Source organism: Falco peregrinus, chromosome 1, assembly GCF_023634155.1.
Source record: "Falco peregrinus isolate bFalPer1 chromosome 1, bFalPer1.pri, whole genome shotgun sequence".
Taxonomy (NCBI): domain Eukaryota; kingdom Metazoa; phylum Chordata; class Aves; order Falconiformes; family Falconidae; genus Falco; species Falco peregrinus.
Window position 1 is genome coordinate 58,354,964 of NC_073721.1, and position 25,877 is coordinate 58,380,840.

The window sequence follows — 25,877 nt, forward strand, 5'->3', positions numbered from 1 at the left end:
CTTTCTGATACAGACCCAGTACGTACCACACAAGTGAAAAGAGTGTGTCTCAGAAGTGGGGATCTGGGCTTTAGCAAGGATCCACAGTGCAGTAAAGACCCCAACTAAAAGACAGACTACAGTCATGTATCAGTTGCTCTGCATCACTCTACAGTTACACCAGGTCTCCCACAGCAGTATTGTTTGCACAGACAGGACCTTAGGCAACAAAGTTAAAGCATGCCGGCCGCACCACATGGCACTCACCTTGCTGCCTATATCTTCACGCTTGTTCCCAGGCTTGCTTCTCCTCAGCTTAATGGAAGGGGAGCGAAGTAGGTTTTTGATCCGACTTGTTATTGTAGACCCTTCGACCGACATCATCTTCAGGTGCCAAGAGGGTATTCACCCCACAGGCAAACTGTGCCTGGGGAACGAGCCCAGGTTTGAGGCAGGAATACCAACGTGCTCAGCTTTGCTCACACGCGTTCACATATCTCTCAGCGATTCTGCTTGGGAGCTCCACTCCTGTTACACCACAAAGCTATTAACAGAGGCTGGCAGGCTTTCCTTTTGCAGAGTCCAGAGGATCAAATCAGCAGTAACCTAAACTGAAAGATGCCCTTGTGAGTCAATCCGGCATTTGCAATAAATTCTAGCCTCGTTCTTCACCAAGAAATGCCAAAGGCAAGAGTTTACTGGTGGGCACAACATTACTTATTCTCGGAGGCTTCCGCAAAAACTATCATCCTTTAAGTATCAATTAGCACATCTAAACCAATGCCCTGATCCAAAATTTAGACCTTTTGCACTTCAGTATCGCCTCACAACAAAGGCAAAGCCTCGTGCCACGGGAGCGGCTGTGGGTGCACCCAACCCCACCGCTGCCCCACAGGCACCCACCGCACCGCACCGCGCCCTCGCGGCCCGCAGCGCTCGGTGACCGAACGGCAAGCCGCGGAAGCCCACCGAGAGCAAACGCGGCGAGTTCCCCACTCACGGTCTGGCTCTGCTCGGAGCACACATCTGCAGCGGGTGCCCCGAGGAGGCAGGCGGACCGCACGGCACCCCCGCCCCCGGCACGCCGCCCGCGGCCGCAGACCCCGGCTCGCCCCCCCGCGGCCCGGCCGGCTGGAAGCCCCCGCTGCAAACGGGGGCGGCGGGAAGCGGGCGAAAAAGGGGGGAGGAGGGGGAGCGGAAGGTCCGATCGGCACAGCCGCCAGCCCCTCCCGCTGCGGCCTGCGGGGCGCCCCCGCCCCAGCCCCAGCCCCCGCCGAACCCGCCGGCTCAGCCTCTCCTACCTGGCGCCCAGGAGCGGCTCCGCCGCCGAGGCCGGCGCCCACGGTGCCCCGCAGCGCCTGCCCATGCAGCCGGCCTCCCCCGAGGAGGGGCCGCGGCGCGGGCCGCCCCCGCGGGCGGGGCGGGGGCCGTACCCTCGGCGGCGGCGGCGGCAGCGAGGGGGCGGCTCCGCAGCCTCAGGACTCGGCCAGGCGCGGGGGGCCGAGCCGCCCGCCAAGCCCCGCGCCGGCCGCAGCGGCCCAGAGCCGAGCGCCCGCCCCGCCGCCCCCCCCCCGGCAGCCCTGCGGCCGCCCGCCCGCGCTACGGCGGCCCGCGCGGGTCAGGCCGCGGCGCGGAGCGGGGGGGCGGCGGAGGGACACGGGGCAGGGATGCGGCGGAGGGATCGCGCCGCGCAGCGGTACTGGGGCTCTGAGGGGGCACCGGGGCTTTGAGGGGGCACCGGGGCTCTGAGGGGGCACCGGGAGCGCGGCCCCCAGCCGGCAGACGGGCCGGACCCGCGGGAAGGCGAGGGGGCGCAGTGAGGCGCCCCGCCGTGCCCGCCCCCCTCAGGGTCGCCCCCCCCCCCCCCTCAGGGCCTCGGGCCGTGTGCCCCCGCCTCCCCTCAGGGCCTCCCCCCCCCTCAGGGCCCTAGGCTGTGTGCTTCCCCCCCTCAGGGCCCTCACCACCCTCGGGGCTCTGGGCTGTGTGCTCCCTGCCGCTGTCCCCATGCCTGGGGCAGGGGGTGCTGCACCGCCCCGCCAGCCTCAGGCACTGGGGAGCCATTTCTGGCTCGGTGTCACAGCCTGCCAGTGCTGAGGGGACCCCCCCGGGGAAGTGACAGGGCGGGGGGCTGTGGGGCTGCTGTCCTGCCACCCCGGGTGGGAGAGGGGACAGCGGGGTCAGCCCGTGCCCGTGTGCTGTGGGATAGCCGGGCTGGCCTTGCCGCACACAGTATTGCCATGGCACCCGTGGGGTCTCCAGGCCTTCTTGAGGGCCATGGTGCTGAGGGTGCTTCAGGAAAGATGTGGGTCCTGCATTTTGCTACGGAGGTGAGAGTGTTGAGTGAGCGCCTTACTGCCGGGTAGGCTGGCTCAGGTGGTGCACATCTAATGCTCTGTGTCCTTTACTGGGGCTACAGCAGTCACAGAGCTAGCCAGTGTGGAGGCTGCCAGCAAAATCAAACCCATAGCAGCTGAGCTGGGCGTTACTGGATGACCATGGGACCCCACAGCCTGGTACAGTGTCCTGGTAGCACTCCAGATGTTCCCACCTGTTCCAGGAGGTCCTGGAACTCCTTCTTCCATCAGCTCTCCCAAGTTTTTGCCGGGAGCCGGACAGCCCACTGTCACATCAAGATGCAGGGATGGAGCCCACGGAGTCACAAATGTGGACGCTTGCGTGCTGGCTCCTGGCAGGCGAGGGCCTAGCAGCAAACGTACAGCAGGCCAGCAGGAAGGCTGTGCTCTGTAGCTGCCCAACACCTGTTCCCCACGGGAGAGTTCAGAAGCCACTGCGCTGGTTCTTGTGCTTCCCTAGTGGGGACAGGCAGCTGCCCTGCCACGCCATGGCAGCTACTAACCACGTGAGAGGAGACGGGGGGGGCAGATTTCACCGGCCACCAAGTCTGAATGGATATCAAAGGGCGTACATTTAGGATGTAACCCTCTCTCTAAGAGTTCAAAGAGACTGTGTGTGTCCACACTGGCCTAACATACCAAAACATACCACACCAAAGGCCTACAGGCAGGGAAAGAAAATAAGCACTTCTTAGGATGGGAAAGTCCTGCTAGCACCCCCTTCCTTCACATGCTCTGCCATTTATTGGAATCTGTCCTCTGTCCTCAGAGCATCTTTCCGGCTCCCCATTGTGGTGGCCCACCCCCCCTTCCCATCTTTGGTGACTGTCCCATCTTCAGTGACTAATTCAAGCCCAGAGTACCCACAGCAATCGGAGATGATTGTTCCAAAAGTAAAGTCCACGAAAGTGTGCTGAAGTTCAGGCAGAGATTTCCCACAACAGATGATCCACATGGGCTATGGTCTTCCCCTTGATGGTGCCCATTGTGGCCAGCACGCTGCCACCATCACGGCTTGTGACTGTGTGAACCTGCACCACCTGAATTTCAAGAAAAGATTGTTTGTATTCAAAGTGGGATTCCGGTCAGGCACAAGGGCTTGCAGGACTGGGATGTTAAGGTTTGACTGGTCAGAAACCTGCATGTATTGATAAAAACACTCAGAGGCATAACACAGGATGTCTTTCTAATCTCTTATCAGCTTCAGTCATGTCATAGTAACCTGCAGGAAGTAAATTTAAAATATCAGTTTCTAACTTTTGTTAGGCTTTTAGCTTTGATACACAGGTACCATAGAGAAATCCATGCTTGTTTCTATGTCAAAAGGTCACGAGGTTCCAGGACCTGGGCTTTCCAAAAGATACCAAATTTTGTGAAATTTACAATAGAATTGCAAGAGCTGGTAACCTTGCAATTATTTTTAAAATAAAAGTAATGGAAGTCCATGGGAGCTAGGAACATAAGTATAGAATCCTAGAATCATTTAGGTATCTTGGCTTTCAGCCCCAGACATGGCCTGCAACCCAAGAGGTAGCACATAAGGAAAGGATTCTTCAAGAAAAATGTGAACGTTGCCTGTTCCTACCGACCCTATTGTCCTGTTGCTGAATAACAGTGCCCTGTTGCTAAGGGTGAGGAGAAATTCATGAAGGAAACCAGAGCTGCTGCTGCAAAAATAAAATTGCTCTTCTATGAAGTTTTACGTGTGCTTAGTTTTGTCCAGACTGTCAGTTCTAGCGAGTGGAACTATACTCACACTGGGCATGGTAAAGTTAAAAATGTGCACCAGCCTGTAAAGGACTGGGCCCTGGCACTGTGCAGGGAGAGAAAAAAAAAAAAAAGAAAAAGTTGATAGTTCTTAAATTTCTGCTGTTCAACAGTAAAACGTTAGAGTCATCACATTTGGGAGAAACATGCATACATTTGCGGAAGAACTGAGGGATGTCTTTGAAAACAAGGGACAGCTGAGATGTTTGCTTGGGAGATGCTGTTCAAAAGGAACTAGCATTGTTCCTCTTTTGTTGAAAGCTGAGCACAGCATAAAGTGATTTGTGATTACAATTCTTTGTGTCTGTGAAGTGACTGAAGAGACAGGCTAACTGTGAAACATCAGTGGACTTCTAAATTCTGTGAAAAGGAACTGGGACGGGGAACGGGTGTTTCTGATTTTGTGACTAGAGCATACTACCTTTCTAGTTATTTTTTAAGCAGGACAAAATGTCACAGCGTTTCTTCAGCTCATCCTAAATAGTAGGATCTTGCCAGTGATTTGTAAATAAACTTTGTCTATAGTTTTATTAATACAAACACTTGCTCTTTTCTTCTTTGATTATATTAACACAAAAGAAAACAAGCAGGAATCACCAGCTTCCTCTAGGTATTGCAGTACGAGTCTTACCCCACACCTACCACATCGATAGAAGGGCTCAACTTTCCAATTGTAATATCAAATTTATGAAAGATTCGATCAAAACCCTTGCACTGACTCTACAACTACTAGAGCTTTAGCTTGGGTGAAACCAGAGGAGATGATGCTAACCTGCATGGTTTCTGTTCTGCCAGTCCTATCCTCCAATAAGTACCAAACAACTCAAAGAGAAATAAACTACTTTTCATCCAGTGGCATGTCTAGAAGCAGTTGCTAAACCCACTGTTCCATGATACACCTCCTGATGTTACTCATGCTCATGGTGTCCAAAATAAGCTCTCCCACGGCAGCAGTTAAGCTGGTAATCTGCTGGCCAGTCATTGCTGCTGCTTCTGTCGAAGCTCATTAAAGGCACACGTGTGGCTTGTGATGGTGTGTGTGCTTCTGGCTGTGCTCACCCACCCCGGCAATACTGCTCTTCCTTTTGTTGTGCTGCTATTGTCTTCTCACGATTGCTTGCTTTTTTGTAGACTGCTTTACTTCAGAACAAGGCTTGTCTTTTACAGTATGTTCCTGTAGAGCCTGTCTCCACAGGGCAGCATCTTGACTGAGATCAGTTAATGATAACCGAAGGCATTTTCAGCTTTGCTCTAGAGGTCATGATTTCTTCCTTGCCAGAAAGGACAATGTACCATGAATAAATTACATCATTTTTCTTTGGCATTTGCAGCATTTGATCTTGAGTGATGTGTTCTTAAAGTGGTCTTCTGAGGGATGCCATAAGTAATGAGAACAGATGCCTCAGTGCATTAAGCGCTGTATTTTTAAGCATTAGGTAACCAAGTATCTGAAAATGTTTTTCTCTACTGCAGAAATCCTCTGTGCTTTTCTAAGAAATAGCATCTTGCAAATAAACCTGTAATTCTCCTGTAGGGCTCCAAGCAAAAGGAACATCTTAGAAGTGATTTTAAACAAAATTATTTTCCTACTCAAAAATATCATGATAGAAAAGTTATTATGTAAAAGAAGACACAAAGCAACGGAGCAGAAGTGCTACACAAGCCCTCTCAGTGTGCTATTAAATCCTTTCCTTGACTTGTTCTTAGACACAAAGCCCCTCTCACCACCTGCGGCCAGGCGGGGAGCGGGAGGTGACTCTCCAGCCAGCTGTGCTGCACTGGCTGCATGCGGGCAGTGGTCCCATCCCCCCAGTGCTGCCCAGGCGCTGTGTGATGGGCCAGCAAGGTGCTCCGTGCTTCTGGAACCCCCCAACGTGTTGATACCACACTGCAGCCATGACCAGGACAGTTGCTTGATCCGCTTGTTTTTTGCCATCTTTTTGTTGATTTCTTAGAGAAACCGATCTGAGAAAGGTTTTCATTTTTTCAGACACCGACAGGCCGGAGCTGACCCGCTCTCCTGGTACTAGAGGGAGCTCCAAACTGCAAGTTGTGGCAGCCAGCCTGAGCAATTGAGGCCAGCTCAGAGACCAGGTGAGTTAGTCAGGGATCAGCGTCACACTCCTGCACATTCATTGCTACCAGACAGCTTAGAGCATGGGCTGAACTTGCTGATGTGTGTCTGCAAAAATAGCGGGGAGGCATTTTGCTCCACCCCCTCACTGCCATTTTCCTCATCAGCTTTCAGACCAAGAGCAGAGAACACATTTTCCCCACAAACTTTGACACTCTGTGGAAGAAGAGCATTCGGTCTTCTGTAAGAACCTTGAAAGGATCATGGTGCTGCTTTCCAGTCAGGCTAATGGTTATCATTTTAGCCTCACAGGGTGTTGATTCAGCAGAGTCCTAATGCCTTTTCCCACCTGTTGACTTGTTAGAACGGTGAACAGCAGGCACTCAGACAGGGAGAGAGGGTGGAGGAGGAAAGATAAATAGCTTTGGTCTAGTCCACAATAAAAATAACTACATGATAAACTAGATGGGTAGAGGGCAAAAGCAGCTAGCATGCAATATATAGAGGACATTTTATATTTATTTTTTCTCCAACTATGAAAACAACTGCAAGCTTAATAATAATTTCATTATTAACCTCTCAATTAGATGTGAGTTCTCCCAGGCAAAAGGCACCAAGGATTCTTTTGCAGGCCAAAGCTCTATGTACAGCATGTCAAGTGATCAAGCCCAGAATCAGTTGGTTTTGTTGACTTGTTTTCCCACAGTGAGCTTTGTCCCTTCCTCTCTCTCTCTCCTTTATTGCCACAGCTACAAGGGATAAGCAGAACAAGTTTCTGGAAATTGTTTCCAACTGTCGCCTGGGTCTTTGCATCAGGCTTCTGGTACCTGACTTGAAATGTTTAGATTCCCTCCAGCAATTACACAGGGTCTTTTCTGCATGTGTTCCCATGGAAAAGTCACATGGACATCTATGGGTCATAATGCATCCAGGGAGAATATGCCTGAGAATAGATCGCAGCTGAGCTTTAAAAAACAGAAAAACACACATGCATGAATGCCGTTCAGCTGGCTGCCAGGAAATTGTGCTGATTAAGGGAAAGCATGGGGAATATGAGAAAAATATGTAGTGTAGACAGCCCAATTGAAGATAGGAGGATGCTGCTTAGAAAAGGCTCGTATCCACCAAGGATAGGTAATTTCTGTAATAAGACAAACCGTGCACAGATGTACTCAGAAGGCCTAAGCACAGCTAAACTATTTTTTTTTTCTGAATTAGAAGAATGTGCTTCTAACTGAAGGAAAAAATGACAAATCCGTTTAAATTTTGGCTCTGCTATTATATACAGGTAAACTAGCCCAGTTATGTCTCAGTCTTGTATTTCAAGGGATCAACGAGATCCTTGCCCTCATTTAAAACTACTTTTAACGTAATTAGCGAAGTGCACACATGTGTCCGTTCAGCTGTCAAACCATGGCCATGACTCACCTGGTGCCTGAGGCACGTGCGCATCTGGTGTGCAGCAAGGTGTGCTTCCAAGCTTGCTGTCAGCTGGCAGATGTGACTGTTCAAACAAAAATCTGGGCCAGCTGATTTAAGCCTGGAGGAATGGTTGCAGGACTTCTCGCAGCCACCTCTGGCAGCACGTGCTGTGAATGGTCCTCAAGAGAGCCACATCAGTGCTTGGATGCTTTGTGGTGGGGACAAGCCTGCCAGGGCACTGCAGGTGCCTGCAGCTCCCCGAGGGCCACGCTGCAGCCCCAGCTGCAGCTACTTCTGTTCCAGCTTCTCAGCTAGTGCAGCAGTAGGTGTGAACAGTTATCCCCGCTAGCTGTGGCCTGTCCCACACATTGTGCGTTAGCCAGTTTGGGAGGGAGGTAAGATATGTTACAGCTCTACTAAATTTTTGCCAGAAGCAGGACCTGTCTGTGGTGTTCATTTTTCAGTGGCGGGGATCAGAATACCATGTGGTAGCTGCTGAATGTAAACATCTTCCTGCTGTCCACGTGGAGGCTGTAAGAGAGGACGTACAGCAAGTACGAAGGCAAAACTCAGCCTGGATGCTGTCTGGGTCCTGTGAACTCCCCACCATCACAGCTTTGGCTGCTCAGGTAAGCTGTGACACGTTACCAGACTAATGCTTGGAGGTTTCTTTAAGCTTAGATCTAAATGTGTCTGGTCCAATTTACACACAGGACCAAATGGCTTGACAGTCTCAGAAGCCCACAGTGGAACTGCAGTCTTGCTCGAACACTGTCTTTTTTAAAGAGTAGTTACCTGGAACCCTAGATGTGGGTAGAGACAAGAACAGCAGTGTGCGGATAGGAGAGGGGTGTCTCTCATTGACGGGCCAGGCACCAGGGCTGGCAGGCACACGGATTGGGTATTGGACATGGAGGTCCCTACCTGCAAGGGGAATCCAGAGCAGAAAATGATGGCAGGAAAGCATTTGACTGAGCTGGTACTTAAATAACGGATGCCAAATCTCCGTTCCCTTTTGTAGGTGTTATTTGTGTTCCACTGTTTTCCTTAATTACCGCTCTCTGGAAATATGAAGCACAAGGATAAATTTACCGTTGAACTCTGTGAGGTATGATAAAGATTTCCCTTGGAGCAGGCACTTTATACCTTTCCCAGTTTGGGCCCATAAACATTTTGCAGTGAGCGGAGGTGCAGATACCTACACACTTCAGCCCACTGGCAGTGCCTTTAGGGCGTTTGTGAAGGGTACTCAAGAGCTGCTACCTTTCACGAACGTCTTGAATGTACTCACAAGGGCTCACTGAGCAGAGGTTGAAAGCTGCTCGCTTACTGCTTTAAGATCACCTAAGGGCCTGTTTCCTGTAGAAGGGTTGGGTTGGGTTAGGTTATGCTGGATCAGGTGAGGTTAGAGAGAGCTCCTTACTGTTACAGGCACAGAAAGGGATCACAAGATGTATTTTCCAGCATGTGTCTAAGCAGCTGATTGTCCTTCACTTGTCCTCCCTCTGGCAGCATAAGCAAGAGCGCACGAACTACACTGCTTTCACTACAGGACTGTTCTGCGTGGGAAGCGGGGGGGTCTTATTTTCCAGGTCTGCCCTGAGGCCCAGGGAAGAAGCCTTGCAGCTTCCTGCAGGGCTAAATGCCACATGGGAGCAATGCCTCTGCATCACTTGGCTGATGTCTCCCTGGACGTTCTTAGGTGTTTAGGCCAGCTCTGTGCAGGCTGCACAGACAGCACTCGGCGCACAGGCTGGCTCCGGCCCAGGGACCTGAAAGGAGAGAAGCATGCAAACCCCTCTCGTGCTGAGCTATGCGTTCCCCACCGCCTGCTGTCTAACCCCCCTCCCTGAGACTATGTAGGTCACTGTTGACATTGTTTTCCTCTGAGCCCCGTCTGCTCCTGTTTTACCACTTTGTTTGCAATTAGCCCGTACTTTTGTAATTGACCCAAATAAGCCTGTTTGTTTCATTCCCCTTCATGCCATGCCTTATGTTTCCAGAGAGCAGTAATTACAGAGAACAATGCAGCACAAATATCTTCTGCAAGCCCAAAGCAGGCAGTGCCCTGGCTGGAATTAGTCTTGCTCTTGGTGTTCCTCAGCAAGCTGACACTGTAAGCCACAACTCAGCCAGCTTTGGGTTTTAACCCTGAGAAAAATGATGGCATGACACATCTTACAGCTTGAATGTGCTGTACAGCTGTCTGGCCTACATAGATGCCTTTTATTATTACTACTGTTAGCAAAATTAAAGAACTACAGCAAAACTGTAAGCGAGCAAGCAAAAATGAAAGTCCCTCTGATGACAAGTGATGTCAAAGCATTATATTGCAAGCCATGAAATCCACTTATGTATTGTAGAGGGATTTTTAAAGGACCGAGGACATATGCTAACATTGTCCGGGTTGGACAACCCAGGCCTGTTAGTTAAAGCTGCAGAGCAACTTTAAATTGTCTTGGGAACAAGCAGGGTGAGAAAGAAAACAAGCTATGCACGAACAAGAAGCCAGGTGCAGAGCAAGTCCTGGGAACCGCGAAATCAACACACTCTCATCGGCACACTCTGATCAGGCGCCTGCAGCGTGCCCACCAGTCAGCGATGCGGACGCCCGCGTGACCAGAGACTCTTACCCAATCACCTGTGTGTAAAGTCGGGTGAGCGGTCGGTTTAAGTTATAAATATGACCTGTTTGTTTAATAAAGGGAGCGCGGCATGTAGCCATGTTGGTGTGATTGTCGTGACTTGGCCGACTCTCCACAGGGGACCCTCTTCGATGTATATTGGTTTTCGCAGCTGCTTGCTATGTCTCCTGCAATCACACTTAGTGTGTTGATGATGTTCTGAATTTCTTCTCATGTCACAGCCCTGCCCTCCGCGTTAGGGCTCATGTATGAATGCTGGAAAATCAAATGAAATGTAGCATCCAAGTTACCTCTCTCTTTCTTTCTTGTTGTTGAGCAACACTTGGCTGGCCAGGTTTCAAGCACTGCCTTTTGCCTCAGTTTCCCCATCTGCTCTCATGAAGTCCTGCCTGGAGGGTCACCTCTCATGAATGTTCCCTTTACTTGATTGGTTTTTTGCCTTTCACGTCCTTAAAAACAAAAAGCAAAGGTCGAAATGAAACCTTGCAAGAGAGTTTTTCCAAAACTTCCTGCTGTGTCCTAGACCCTCCTGCAGAGGTGTTCTGCTGCTTCCTACTGGGGTGCCCACCTCTGCGTCCCCCTCCTGCAGCAGGCAGGGCTGTGTTCGAGTCTGTACGTTGCGTTGGTACAGAGGGCAGTACAGAGGCCCCAAGGGGTTGTTACAGAGCCTGGGGAGGGCCTAGCATTGTGCCATCCATCCCTGAGCTGCAAGCTCCGTCCTCTCACCTCAGAGATGCTGAAATGGGGCACAGGGGCTGAAATGCAAACTACATTTCATGCTGCTCAGAAACCAAGTACCAGAAAAGCTGGCGTGGCATCTATTTGTGTTTTTCCAGACCCATTGCCAGTACCCTGCCCAGCCCTACCTAGAACTATGCAGTTTATGTCAGTCCCTTCACTTGTGCTTGGTCCTCTAGAGAGGCTCTCTGACTTTGGTAGGTGTCTGAGGCAAAGCACAGCTCCGTCCCAGAGGAGTCTCTGGCCAGAAAGCAGAGAGATGGCATGGAGATAGGCACAAAACAAGCTGTGGCATTTGGCTGTGGAGCTGGGGTTTCCCAATGAGCCTAAATCTGGTACCCAGCTCCAACTGCATTTCCTTGGGAAGCAGGGCTGCAAATTACCATAAGCCCCTTTTAGAATCCCCATCAGCTCGACCCCTGGCTCATTGACGCAGACTTTGAGAGCTATGTTTCCCCCTTCCTCTGGGTTGTGGGATTCACCATGCAGAACAAAATCTGACCTTTCCACTACCCATGGCAACCATAATTCAATTAAACAGGACAAACCTTGGGCAGCAGTTGCCCTCAGGACACAGTATACTAAATATGATACAAGCAGGAGAAGAGTGAAACACAACACTCACGAAACAATCTCGTCAAAAGGGACTTGGCAAGTGGGTGCCCTTCAGGACAAGGGCACGCACAAACACACACGTGCTCGCCTTTCTTTAGGCCAGTACACTTTACACAGATGATGACAAATGGGAAGAACTGGGATTAATGGCAACATCTGCGTGCGCGCAAGTCTATGTGAAGAGCAGTCAAGCGCATATTTAACTTGTACGTACGGATGCGTTTGTTCCTGTTGCTAATGTGCAAATACTGTTCTGCCTAGGGATGCTTTCCTAAAGCAGTGCCAATGTGGGCAAAAAACAAATGTCAAATACAAGAAAACACAGTGAATTAGTCATCTGGCAAGACGACTGACTGAAAGAGAGGGAAATATAAAACCATAGCCAGACCTTAAGTGCACAGGAGAAACTCTAGGTGTCATGGTGATGGACATGGCATCAAAAACCCCAGCAGATACGAGCATGCAAGATAGTGGCGTGGCCTGAGCTAGTATGTTCATGAGTATTGAAGCGAGGTGTAATAGCCTCGCAGACAGGGAAAGAAATTGAAGTGGAAGGGAAAATCTTCCGGGTAGACTCAAGGTGGTGAAAAATAGAGAACATGATGAATAAATACGAAAAACACAGCAGACCCAAATATTACTCCAGAATGACTGGAATTAGGAAGGCTGAAAGGCTGGTAGTAACAGCCTAGAAATGTTGCTCAGGGAGGTGGCACCATCTCCATCCCTTGAGTTTTTTAAGTCCTGGCTGGGGAAAGCCCTGAGTAACCTGGTTTGGTCTCGTGGCTGACCCTGCCCTGAGCAGGAGACAAGACTACAGATCTCCAGAGGTCAGTTCCCACCTGAATTTTCCTATGATCCTACAAGTACCTAAACCTGGCATACAGATAAGGCAACTACTGACATTGCCATGACAACAAACTGGGTTTATGCTGGCGTTGCAGCTTCCTGCAAAGAGGAGAGTCACATTTCCTTCAGCAAAATGTTCACAAAAAACTAGCGAGATTTATAGCACTAGACTCGTTCAAGCTTTATTTTCAATCTGATGAAAGAATTAATAGGTTATCAGCTCGTTACACAGTTCATTTCTGCTTCTGTTTCATTATTATTTTTTTTAAGATAGAGGGGAGAAAATTACATGCAATCTTGCAAAAAGAAGATAATTACATCCTCCCCCTTGGGGAGACAACCAAAGTGGCTTCAGCTAATTCTCCCAGCGCCGGGGGGGAAGGCAGCCCGTCAGCAGCCGGGGCCAGCCGCGTGTGGCTCATCACAGCCAACCCAGCACCATAAAACATACTCCTTCAACATTTGCCCTGTCATCCTCCTAAGTAAAAACACATGAAGCAAAACGTTTCCAACGCTTTGCTCAAATACTGTAAATGAAATCGCAATGGTGGTAATTGAGAGTTGAAAAGAGGCAACTCCTAGGCAGCAGCACTCCTGTGGCACAGTGTCACCCACCCGGGGAGCAGTGTCAGGGACCCACCACCTGCAGTGGGCCGTGACTGGCGGGAGCGCTGCACTCACCTGCTCCTAAGTGCCTACGGGCAGGGGATGGGATGTGTGAGCCTGCCACCGCCACCACAGCTTCTGCCCTGCCAAATGCCTGCTGGGGAGCCCGGGGGCACGAGCACCACGCAGCTGCAGCCACGGCTCCCACGGCAAGAGCTCTGCTGTCTGCTCTGCCTGCCTCACACCCGGTGCCGGCTGCACATGGAGCAGCTCCGGAGGCAAAGGAGCGCTTGATTTCCTGCACGCTTTCCACTTGCACAGCCTGCCTCCCAGCTGGAGCCAAGGAACTGGCCCCCTGGGACCCACCTTCAGCCAGGAATAACTTCTGACTTGAGGCGATTTTCGTAGGTCACCAAAGCCTCTGGCTTTTCCCTTTGGCAGTTGTGTCTCTCTTCCTCTCCCTATGAAAATCAAGTTTTCTTTCAAACATGAATGTGCCCCTTGTAAACTGATCTGCAATATAATTATTTTCTCCCTTGCTCAGCAAAGTTTGTGAAACTGGACATTTTCCTCCATCAAAGCCAGACAATGAGGCCTTGTCTATGCTGGAGCACGGTAGTAAACAATTCCCACTGTGGCTGCCATCAGTTCAACTCGCCTGGTGGGAGCCATTTATTAAAATTTCTTCCTGGAGACTAAGCCTCATGGTTCAAGTTGATTGCCCCATATGTCAGAGTCACAAAACATTTGTGGGGTGAGATTCTGCAGGAAGATGTGTCTTTTTTTCTTTTTTTGTTGCCACGGATATTCAAAAGCTGAGGAAGCAAGCTTAAAGCTTTAAAAGGCGGCCATGAGCTGAAAAGGCTGCTTGAGGCATTTTTTAAAACCAGAGTCACCGTAACCTTTAAGTGAGAGCAGTGGTCGAGGAGCAGGAGTTAATCATTCCTGTTGCAAAAGATTTGCAGGCGCCTCCTTTTTCCGTCATGCTTTTGCAGCCAGTCACCTCAACGCAAGCTGTAGCGCAATCACATCAGATCTAAATCATTTTTAAAAAAGCATCAAAAGCAGGAAAAGTCCCCCTGCTGTTATCCACCTCGTACACGGAAACATTCACGTATGCTTGAACTTGGCTGAAGCTTGGCCCATCCAAATTTGTCCAGCCCCATAACCTGTCCCAGGCCCTCAGGGAAGGGCGAGGGGCCGTCAGCGGGCCCCACCGCCGCCTCCCCCGTGCCCCGGACCCAGCAAAGCCCCAGCCAAGCAGGCAGCTGCCCCTCACCCCACATCTGGGGGGCACATTCTGTGGGGGCTTCCCACGGCTGCCCGCGCCGGAGGGACCTTGTCCAGGCGCTGCTGCCTTTACACAGCCGAGCATACGGAACGTGGCTCCACCCAGGCCCCACAGGGACACTCATAGTTTATCGAATCGTGTTTTACTCCAGCTGCATAACGTTTTATAGTAAAGTCCTGGTCCAGCACGTCTCAGACATCAGGCGCAGCATGAGCCAACACATTCTCAGAGCCCAGCGCTGCCAGTGACTCAGGCTTAGGCACGGACGAGGCTGCCTGGCCGAGAGCTGTGCTCCAGCACGGGGAGGGCTGAGGGCTGCGGACGGCGCAGCTTCATCTGTGCAAAGCCACAAGCAGCTCCCGCGCGAAGGGGTGTCTGTAGCTGCTGCTTACCCAAACGGCTCTGGGCTTCGCCCGGTACAGACAGAAACCGGACATCTGCTCACCGCTGGGTTCTTCCTTCAGGAGAAAAGCAACTCGGCAAGGAATTGCAGATCCCCTCAAAACTTTTATCGTTGCTTTAGGACACCTCAGGCTGGAAGATGCGTGACTGGGAGAGCACAACTGGCAATCCCTCATCGCGCAGAGGGCAGGGTGAGCCAGTGGGAAGCAGCAGGCTCACTGCGACGCTGCTGCCCGGCCGAGCCCTGGCTGCACAGATACCACCCGCGGGGGGAGAGGTGTGCGGGTGCTGGTTGCAGGGTAAAGCACGATAGGCAGCACTCAGAGGGAACCAGGATACAGCTGGAGAGACACGGCACACGTCTGGGCTGGTGCTATCAGTCTGCTGTTCGCAACTTAGTGGGTACTGGACCTCCACTCACTGGGACCAGCAGGACTGTGCTGTACCCTCTCGTGCTGGGAGGCTGCCCCAGTCTCTCCCTCAGAAGAGAAGGCCCAGCACTGGCGTACCAGTTGACCTTGAGCCAGAAGGCGAGTGCAGCCACAGGCCTGGGCTGTGCAGCGCTGCTCTGCGTGCACCACAGCAGGCCAGGGTGGGTGTGGGGAGCAGCAGGGGCTGAGCCCTTTCCCTTATGCAGAAGATGGGGACTCAGAGGTGCCGGCCCGAGCAGGCAGAAAGACTAGTGGAAGAAGGGGAGAAAGAAGAGTACATGTCCCTCAGGCCAAGAGCAGCTTGTGCAGCTCCTACAACAGGGTCTGGCACTCAGGGCACTGCGGAGGCATCGAGACGGGTGGTGCAAGAGCTGGCGGCAGCTTCCCTGCTGGCTTCTGCCAAAGTACCCCAATGCCTCCAGCACCGAACCACCCTCCTCCTCCTGCTGCTGCAGGAGACCCCGGCCAGGCGTTCAGCCAGAGGCTACGGCTGCAAGCGCTGCTGCAACACCATTCTCAGTCCGCAGGAGGAACAACGTGCCCTGTCCTAAAAACAGCTGTAAAAAACTGCTACTGTCCTGCCAATAGACCTGTTAATCAGAACAACCAAGTAGCTACAAATCAAGCAAGTCTTCATCGTCTTGTCGTGATGCAGAAGGTCCAGGGGAATGGGGGCGGGGTGTCGTCGGTCAACTGGTCCCCACGGCCTGAAAACACACCGTGCCTTTTCAGAAACCAGTGAGCTTTTGTCATACGTTCATCCTCCCGTTTCGTATTTTATGTAGATTGGGTACAGCACAGTTTAAAAAACTAACTCTGGCCTCTGTTGTAGCCAGCTGGTGACAGCACCGGGCTTATTTAACATTTTTTTCTGCAATCACAGACGACTGGACCCTGGAGTCCAGGGATCCAAGGCCCCGTTTCCAGGCCCTTTAGCACCTCGGCAGCGGAACGTTCCGTCGGGCTGCGGGCTGGGGAGCCCCGCTGCTGCGGGCCGGCGCTGCGCAGAGCCCGGTGCCCGCGGGGGAGCCGGGCCCGCAGCCGCCCGGTGCTCGGTGCCGAGGGCTCGGCGCGGGGAAGGGCCCGGGAAGAGCCCGGGAGCCGGGCAGGCTGTTCACGGGGCCGTTGTGGACGGCGTTAAGCACAGCTGACAGCGGCTATCACCGCCAGGCGGCCGGTGTCCCGGCCCCGTTTCAGCCGCTGACGACCTGCCCGGGGCAGCCCGGAGCGCCCTCCCCGCCGTGTCGGGCGGGGGAACGGCGGGGCCCGGGGTCGCTGCCGCCCGCCGGAGGGAGGGAATCCAAACCCGGGGGGACAGGCCCGTCCCTCGCCCCCCAGCCGGTGCCAGCGACACCGCGAGCGCTTGGCCTGGGGACCCTGCCCGTCCCCGTCCGCAGGGGGCCGGCGGCTGCCACCCCCGCGCCCAGGAGCCGAGGCAGCTCCGAGGGAATCGCCTCCAGCTCCGAGTCCCTCCGGTCTGATGCCCGGTATCCGCCTTTCACCGGGGGAGCGCCGGGGCCGGCGGCCGTAACTCGGGGGCAGCGGAGCCACGGGGGAGCGGCCGCCGGGGGCGGGGGGAGGGGCAGGGCAGCCGGCTTGTGCCCCGACCCCGGCACCCACCGGCAGCCAGCGGCTGCTGGGTGCCCAGGTGGGCTACTGACTGCCAGCCCCGGGGGCGCCCAGGCGGGCTACTGGCGGCCCCGGGGGCTGGCCGGCACGGGGCCCGCTCCTGGCACGCTGCAGGCCCGGTGGCTACAAGGCCCGGGGCCGAGGGGCTTCCCGGCGGCGCAGCCCACCGAGCCCAGGTGGCCAAGCACAGGCTGCGCCTTCCTCTTCCTCAGGAAAGGACGCCCGGGCAAGCGGAGGCCCCGCACCTCCCACGGGCACCGTTCCGTTCCAAAATGCAAGGGGGGCACCGCCGCGGGCATGGCCCCTGCCACGGGCCCCGGCTCCCAGAGCCCCCGGCGGGGTCGCGGCCGAGGCAGGGCTCCGCTGCACGAACAGCCAAGCCGACCGCAGCGCCCGACGCCTTCCCGGTCCGCAGCAGCAGTTAAAAAGACAAACAGATGACACACCGAGCCTGAGCGATCAGATGGCGCCACAATTCCTCCACTGTCAATATGATCCCAAATGACAGTAATTAGATTCTATTCATCCTAATTATGGACAAACTGGTCCTCTGCACACCTTCCTGGGTTGCATTTATGGACCCCAATCTGGCCTTAAGATCACTTGCCACAAAGACTCCCTGTGAATTTTTTCATCGCCAACTGGTCAACTGAGCTTGTTTGTACCGTCACCTGTGTTTCCAAGAGCACAATGGATGTGCTGGAAAACGCACCCCCCCAGCACAGGTCATCACGGGACCCCGCTGGCACGTCCTTTCCATTGCAAGCCTGACTGGACGTACCTTACACTTATGTTCCTCTCTATTCCAGAAAGGAACTTTACCCCTTAAAATGAGGGGTCACGGGATGAGGCCTTGCTGAAGGGTTTAATCAGCAGTTTTCAGAAATACATTACCTGACTGCATTGCCCGTTTCCCGTTTTCACTCGTTCTTTCCTGTGAGATGATCTTCCTCTTAAAATAAAACAGATAATTCTGCAACACCTCCTTTCCAGCCCATCACTTACCCTCGTGTGTAACTTTCTCATTGTATTTTCTTTTCCCAGCTCTGCAAGTCGACCTTGGCTCATCTGTAGACAACATAAGAAAACCCCAAACAAATCAAAAACCACATAGCAAGTGTGTTATCTTCCATTTAATGGGTACAGAAGCAATAGGTAGGCGAGTTGTTACAGGCATTTTATCTGTTTCTTCTAAAAAAAGCATCTCCTCTGACACTTCACTGGGCAACAGATCCTCAGACCTGCTCCCCTAGCAGCTGTGCGTACAGCCCCGCGGAAGGGAACGATACAAAGGATTAACCTAAGTTGGGGTTGGGGCAGGGAGGGTGGAGAGCGATTTTATGCGGGCCGATTTTATGTGGGCTTAGTCTTCAGCCATCGGTTTTTTTCTTGTTAGGCCACGACGGGATGTTAACCGCCCTGGCTGCGTGCTCAGGATGCGCTTTGGTGAAAACAAAGCCCCTTTGGTACCTGTTCTGCATTTCGCAGCCACAATCCCTTCTTACAGCAGGTAACGTTTCCTGCGTCCGGCTCAGGACTGACAAGAGAAATCTCCTCCCTGCGGTCCCGATGCCTCGAACCAACCCCCAGATGCCTGCCTTGCCAAGACTTCTGCCTCAGAGCACAGGCGTGTGTCACTCGCTCAGGTCCAATGCCACGTGTCACCGGCAGCACACCACCGCGCCACTTCTGCGCCCTCTCCCTCCCTGTAATAAACTTGCAAAGCCAGTTTCTAGTCGACCTCAGTTGGTTTATTTTAGTTTTACACTTTGTCCCTCACATATAGTTATTTGAGTCCTGTACTGTTAAGATTTCTACAAAAATATCAATTTTTCAAAAGCAGAAAAGAGGGAAAGATATATTTTAATATATAAAAGGAAAAAAGCTAAATCTGACATTTCATTATATTCTTAAAAACATTCCAGTCTATTTACAGATGTGTAAAAAACAAAGAAAATCTCCGGGTCTCTTGGTCTAGTGAAAACGTGCGCCTTGCAGGGGTTTCCTTTCTTCTCCTCATTCTAAAGTCTTCTCATTACACGTCACACTCTCGCATTATTGCCTCAAAAGACAGCATAGGTATTTTTTGAAAAGTATGTTCAACACCAGTGGGAGCTTGAGGGAGGAGCGAAAAAGGAGTCAGCGTTTAAACTCAAAGCAAAAAAATCAAGCTGCGGACATGAGACGGTGGAACAAGGGGAGCAAAGACGAGGACCATTTCAAACGCGCTTTGTTGCCTGGCAGAACCCATCACAGACCCCTCCCAGAACCGCACCAACTACCGCTTTTTGCGGCCAAATGTGGTGTCTGTTCGTAGTTAATTCAGTAATCACATTCAGGAACCAAACGTTTTTGCTGCCAGCGTTACACAGTACGTTTCTACTGCAGTCAAATTCTTCACTGCCCAGTGCCAAACAGTAAACACATCCAGGCATTTTCCACTACCTTGATAATGGGCAAATACTCAAAAGTACAGCATTTATTTTAGATAATGTTCGAATGGTTTTCACGTTACAGCGCTTCCTCTGTCCCACAAAGTATGCAAAGCACACGTGCTTCTTTAAAAAAGCTACTCAGGTACGATTAGCGCACAATTCCGTACTTAAAATCAGCCATTTGGAACCACAGAAGGATGAGGTGCAGAAAGAAAGGTCAGGGATTAGGAATCTGAACAGCATCGCAGCACCGTTCCGGCTGCTGTTTCACACGTAGGAGGAACACAATCTACTGGTCGAACACGGGGCCGTAGGTATTAAAATGAGCAACTTCAGCCTATCAGAAATGCTCAGAACCAGATTTCCCAGATAAATGAATTTAAATCTGATGCAGTGCTACTAAACTCGTTCAGTTACTCCAGATTTCCACTGGTTTAAGATAAGGTTAAAATTCTTTGATAATAAGCCACGCATGTCTAAATACTTGATTCATGTTGTGAATTCCTTTTTCTAAGGCATTCACTGACAACCATACGACCCTGCAGGACACTCATGGTGACCTGTACTCCCCTTTTCCAAATCACGAATGGAGGACTTGCATCAAATATTAAACCAGTAAATACGCAAAAGGCAATGAACACGACTGCTTTAAAACACGCCATTCAGAATGGCCAGGTGAGGAACCTTTTTGACGTGGGCTCTGGAGTAACTGTACGCAAACCCAGCTTGAAGGGCTTCTCCCCTCTGCAGCACGGTATCATAAAACAGACGAGGAAACACCCCAGGTGTGTGTATCCCCTGACGGATCCCACCCAGACAGACCCAGAACACGCGGCTCACTGAACAGGCCGCGCAGCCGTGCTGCGCACAAACGCTGCTCCCCCCGCGTGGCAGAACACCCCTCGCAACACCCGCGCAGCCTCCGCGCTGGAGAGAGCAAATTCCTGCGTTACTGCCAGAGATGAGGGATCTGGGGGGTGGGGGGTGGGCACCCAGCTGCCATTGCTGGAACAGTAAGACAGGGGATTACATTCCTAACATAAATCGAAATGCACCACCCACCAAATTCTATGTCATTTTCATGGCGACGTGTTTTACCTTTTCGGAGCAGTTAAGAAGCCCCTCAAGCGCACCATAAATCATATTTACAAACTCGATAGGAAAAAGATTGTGTATACACTCATTAACAAATCATCTCTCCTAGGCTGAAAATTTAATTTCTCAAGAAAACTATGAAAACAAAAGTTGTGTACAAAAATATAAATATCTTTACAGTCTGCAGGCCCTTCACATCCAACAGCTGAACGGTGAAGAGTATCTACAGGTTATTGAGTAAGCAGTGGCAGAGAAGAATAAAAAATACATCTTGTGATTCAATACTGCCCTATTTCCCTGGTAATGAGCATTTTTGTTGACTTTTTTTGCTATACACAACTTGTGCAAATGCAGTGAGAAACCTCTGAGTACCTTTCCTGAATTTATAAAGAAATGGAAGGTTTGGAAAGATATTCACATATTTTCATATGTACATTCACATATACACCTCGCTCATTCACACTAGGCTACAACAGTCCTGAAAGCTGAAAGTGTTCTGTACTTTTACAAAGCAACGCTTCTTCCTATGAACATTCCTAGCCACCGAATACATCTCGGAGAACGACAGGAGGAAAGAAAACAAGAACTGGGAAAACACTCAAGCTATTTCAGCAATGTATTTAAAGACATAGCAACAGGGTGCCCAAATCTGCTTCTGCTCCTTGTGATTTTTCCTTCCTATGCATCAAAGGAGGGAGTATTCGTATAGGGGCAGGAGGTGACAGTGAGGGTTCTTTTTAGTAGTTTTATTAAAGTTAACATACTGCCCTACTTCTAATTACACTGGGAAACGGGATTCCCATGTAGTGAGTTATAGATGTTTATTAAAATCTTCTGTGCATAAGCTCCTAAAGAGAGTCTCTGCCAGAGAACTATCTAGCACCAAAGAACAAAACCTTTCCACTGCAGCCCTCTGCACAGTCTCAGGTTTCCCTCCTGCTGCTCTAGGTAACAAGTTTGAGCGTAACCGCAGTCTCATTTCTGCACATTCATCATGTTCTGCAAACACTAAAACCAGCGAATGTGAACAATCCCATTTCTGCATAGATAATTTGCCTGGTACAAAAACAAGTAATTCAGATTTTCCCCCCCAAACAAGACAGCTGCCTCCCTGCGGGGATGTGTGTGTGTGTCTCTTTCAACAGCCCAGATTTCTCAGTCCTTTGACAAACTATTTGTGTGAAGGACCCAATTTTGGAAGGATACCAGTGCCCAGCAATGGTTAAGGACCATCTTTGTTTTGTGAAGGGGAATGAGAACACCCAGAATACAACCGTGAGGTAAAAATGCATAAAGTTTCACAGCACTTATTTCTCAAGCTGGGGCCTGCCCTCAGATGAACAGAGTGCCGATGCCATACAGAAAACGAGCGCTGCAGACAAGGGAGGCTGCCGAACTCCAACACCGCTCCACATCTCCATTCCAGTCTCTGATAAAAAATAGATGCCTTTATTTGCTTGCTGAATTTGAAGGCAAGGTCCCAGCAGTATTCAGTTTCGTAACCACAGGTGCTAACATGGGCATCACTTTGTTATCCTGTCCGTCTTGAACAGTTGTGGATAACGAAGTTTTTGCCCCACTGGGTGCCAATTTTGCAACTACAGGCGCCAACAAGGGCATCACTTTATTACTCTGCCCTTCCGAGTCCACTGGCAGAGTTGCCACTTTCAATCCAAGCGGCGCCAGCTTGGGCATGGGCCTCCACAACGCGTCAGCACTACCGGCTTCTGGGTTCGTCTTCATCTGCAAAACCGGTGGAGTCACGTTACTGGCCTCTGCCAAGGTCGTGACGGTTTTGCCATTCCCGCCACTGGTTATGGACAGGCTGGGAAGCGGATCCTTCATTTCGGTACCTATTACTATCTTTAAAACGTCTGCTTCAGATGAAGGCTCCCCAGAGTTCTTGTCCCCGTCAGTAAGGTCATCATCTGCCAGGTGCAGCAAGAGGGGACTTATAGAGCCACCACCCTCTGAAACTTCAGAAAGGTCCTTAAAACTGCCTCCCAGATGGCCAAATTGGAAGGCAGACCCATCTGCAGCACCGAGATCACTGGCTGCCCCCCGACGAGCCTCTGCATCCTCATGAGAGAATTCCGAGTTGAGGGTGCTGGGCAGTTCCGACATGGCTGAAGCATCGTCGTTCAGCTGCTGGTTGAGGAAGGCAATCTCATTGAGCAGTGACGTGAGGGTTTCATCGGTGTCATCGCTCTCCTCGATGCTGCTCAGTAACTCACTTGGATCCAGTTCTGCTTCCTCCATTGCGGATGCTACTTTCCTCAGTTCCACTTCTATCCGGGAATCCTTGATCTGCAGCTTGCGGAACGGCAGTTCTTTAGATTTTAATCTTTCCCCTGCGGAGTCACCGTCCTTCTTCCTGGCTTGGCTTCCTACAAAGTCACCGATGCAGAGCTTTTTGCCAAAGGACTCTGGAGGTTCCTTTGTGGATGACACGTTCCGGAGCTGTGGAAAGGCATCTTTATTTTCAAATAAAACTTTTGTGGGGCCTGTGGTATTTCTTCCATCTCCGCCGCTGTCTCCAGCACATGGTTTGGCTTTTTCTTCTGAAAGGACACTACCGCTCTTTCTACTTTCAAGGGGTGTTACAGCCAAGGATTTCTCGCAAGCCTGAGTACCTGCAGCTGTTGTTACATTAGAATTTTTGCTTCTGTTCAGGTTTAGACTCATGCTTCCCTCACCAGCCAGCGATGTTACGTTAACAATCTTGGGCATCATGAAGGAATCTTCGCTTTCTGCAAAACCAAACAAAGCAGCGTCTGTCAGGATCCACGTTAACTGCAAGGTAATTCCTAATTAAATATTATTTGCTCACACTTTCAGGTCTTCCTCACATAAGCTGCTATTCACAATTTAAACTGCTTACACAGTTTTGGTCAAGTGAAGCCTTAAAACACTAACAGCTTAACGTTCAACTTGCAGAACAAGAGCAAGCTCCACAGCCGCCACCCCAGAGCCACCCGCCCCGTCCCCCCTCCAGCAGGCAGGCACAAATGCCGCTAACTGTAACGCCTACAATGCAGCTGGGGACACACAAGGAAGTCAGACAAACACTATTTTCTCCCTTACTGTTTGGTTTTTTACGCTTTACTTTTACGCTCACATTTTGCGATACCGGTTTTGTGCGCAATCCTACAGAGGCACTTCAGAGACTACGCCATTACTTTTTGCCTCCACACAGTTTCCTATTTGCAGCACACGGATTTTGCCCAGCCCCAAACCCGCAGCAAAATTTCCTTTTCCGTGATGACCAAATGACTACAACGAAGCAGAAAGCAAGTGGCTTGCTTTGAAGGCAGCTGACAGCAAGCAGCACCCGACTGCCAGGAACCACCCTGCGCCCAGAGCCAGCAAGGTAGGTGCTCGGTGTGAGAGGACATCTCCTCCGAGGGCAGCAGAGCTGGCGAGGGGCCGTGCCGCAGGGGGAGCCTGGCCCTAACCGGCAACTATTTTCAACAGCCCAGCACCGCTGCGAACCGCGGCTTCCCCAGCAGGACACATCACGCCGCAGACACGTCCCAGTCCCCGCTCGCTCTGATTTTGCTAAGGGCAAAGAGGCTCAGTGAAGTGAAGTGAAGTTAAAAAGTTAAATTACTCATCTGTAATCCCCTAGGGGCCCCTCTAAACTGTTCAGAGCATTTGCTTTGGCTACCCAGACAATAATACCTATCATCGCTGCCTAGTGAGAAAACAGTTTACCTTCATTTTTGCAAGGATAATGTTCCCTGCATGCAAGCAGAAAGATCCATAAAATCAGAGAGCCTACCTGAATGGGGCTCTGTGGCTGACACTACTGTTGAGGGCACTGGGTTTCCAGCAACAGTTGACAGTGTAATGGGAATGGTAGAGTTAGTAAGGATTCCTTTTACTTGGACAGGAACTGTTGATCCTGGGAGCTGAATCATCACAGAAGCAATACCTTATCCAAGAAAAGGGGAAGGGGGGGTGAGGTGGAAACAAGAGCCTTTCAGATACTCAGTTAAGCCTGGAAAATAAGAGCCTTGCCTAGGCAATTCTTTACACTGCAATAGCGTCTGGAAGTGGTAAAAAAAGAGAAATATAGATTGGTTAGGTGATTAAGAAATCTTCCCTATGTTTCCCTAATTTGGGATTAGTGAAAATTTAATAGACTTGACTTACCTGTTGATAAATGACAGTTCAGAGTTAATAATATCACAGCTCTCTTACCACAGCCAGGTTCTACCTCAGCCAGTTAAGTTGTAAAAAAAACCCCAAAAACTACATCAAAGATTAAATAACATGCTACTCTGTAAACTGCCATGCACATCTATGAAAAGCATTGTACTGGCTTCCATTAACATGTTCTCGTGTGATCATACCTGGTTGTGCTGTCATGGCAGTACTGACGGTGCGAGGCTTTAACTCGGCTTGCAGCAGCGTGGAAGGCACAGCTGCTACCTGCCCCGGGACCAGCGGGCTCTTCAGGGTGAGCACCTGCCCCTGCGGCGTCATCACCAGGCTTGCAGCAGTCAGCGTGAGAGAGGATGGGGTGTCCTCTGCAAAAAAGAAATACGTACATCAGTAGTTTATTCTGGCACAGCACCCCTGACGGCAAACAGCGTCCTGCGACCCAGGGGTAAGTACAGCTGTGGAAGGCACTCCAGCTAGAAGGTTTACAAGCCCTAGAATAGAAAGCTGCTACGGAAGCCGTGCAGGCTTCAGGAACCTCACCTACACAGCTAGAGCCAGCCTGTACCGTCTCTTTGTGCAGTGTAACAACCCTAGCTCTCCAGAGCATCACCCTGATCAACCATCAGAGCAGTCCTGCTGAAGTTACATAAGGGTATTAATTGTTCAGTCCAAAGAAAGGAAGCTCCCATGCCACATTCACATTCTGATGCCAGACTTCCCCAGGACTGGACAAAAGTGAGGCTTGGGAAACCCGAATAACCGGTTGTTTATAAAAGCCCAAGACCACTTCAAGCGAAGTTATTTATTATCACCAAAATAAGAAGCATCACCAGATCCTTAAGAGTATTACAGCAGTACTACCGTGAAAGTCTAGATTTCTGCCATGCTTTTTGTTCCTTCCTACATTTATGGTATGAAAGTCTCCATAATGCCAAATACTTCTGCACAAGTTCTTGGCTCCAGAAAACTTCTCAAGTGTCTGAAAATTCTGGCATTTAATTTAAAAGCCAGTCTTTCAGCACTCTGACAGCTAAGATTGTTTGGGGAGCGATGTTTTAAAAACAGAATCTAGCAGCTCCAGTATTCTGGGGGCTGGGCTTCAGGTTTTGAGTCAGCAAAGAACCACCTGTGGTTCTCAGAAATTACTGCAGCGAAACTGCATGAGACCAAAAGGACAACTTCACGGGAATTTTCTTCCCATCGTTCTGGGACTCAAAAGTCCCGTTCGTTTGAAGGTCTCAGCAGTGCTGGTCTCCCCCTTCCCGAGAACAAATTGTTCCCACACCTACTGGATGGGCACTTCCCGGTCCAGTCCTCAATTCTGCTTCAAGAACGAAGCTGCCTGCACAAGCAGGCCAGAGCATTTTGCTCTCCCACG

The 25,877-nt window shown here is 51.0% G+C and overlaps 2 protein-coding genes across 6 annotated transcripts in view; both read right to left on the reverse strand.

The window, feature by feature from the left end:
• The window catches only part of MAPKBP1 (mitogen-activated protein kinase binding protein 1), a 103,888-nt gene extending 102,334 nt beyond the window's left edge, over positions 1 to 1,554 (reverse strand). For 3 of the 5 annotated variants that reach the window (XM_055805208.1, XM_055805223.1, XM_055805215.1), the window contains exons 1-2: positions 1,281 to 1,553; positions 247 to 590 (exon numbers count right to left, since the gene is read on the reverse strand). In XM_055805208.1, the coding sequence (XP_055661183.1) occupies positions 247 to 363 (117 nt within the window). In that variant the 5' untranslated portion in view covers positions 364 to 590; positions 1,281 to 1,553. Of the gene's footprint in view, positions 1 to 246; positions 591 to 1,280 lie in introns of all 5 variants that reach the window. The other 2 variants (XM_055805202.1, XM_055805196.1) reach the window with 2 other exon arrangements.
• A 16,977-nt stretch (positions 1,555 to 18,531) lies between these two features.
• The window catches only part of MGA (MAX dimerization protein MGA), a 55,563-nt gene continuing 48,217 nt past the window's right edge, over positions 18,532 to 25,877 (reverse strand). Inside the window, 3 exon segments of the mRNA XM_055813686.1 lie at positions 18,532 to 23,082; positions 24,114 to 24,266; positions 24,688 to 24,864. Coding sequence (XP_055669661.1) covers positions 21,782 to 23,082; positions 24,114 to 24,266; positions 24,688 to 24,864 — 1,631 coding nt within the window. The 3' untranslated portion in view covers positions 18,532 to 21,781.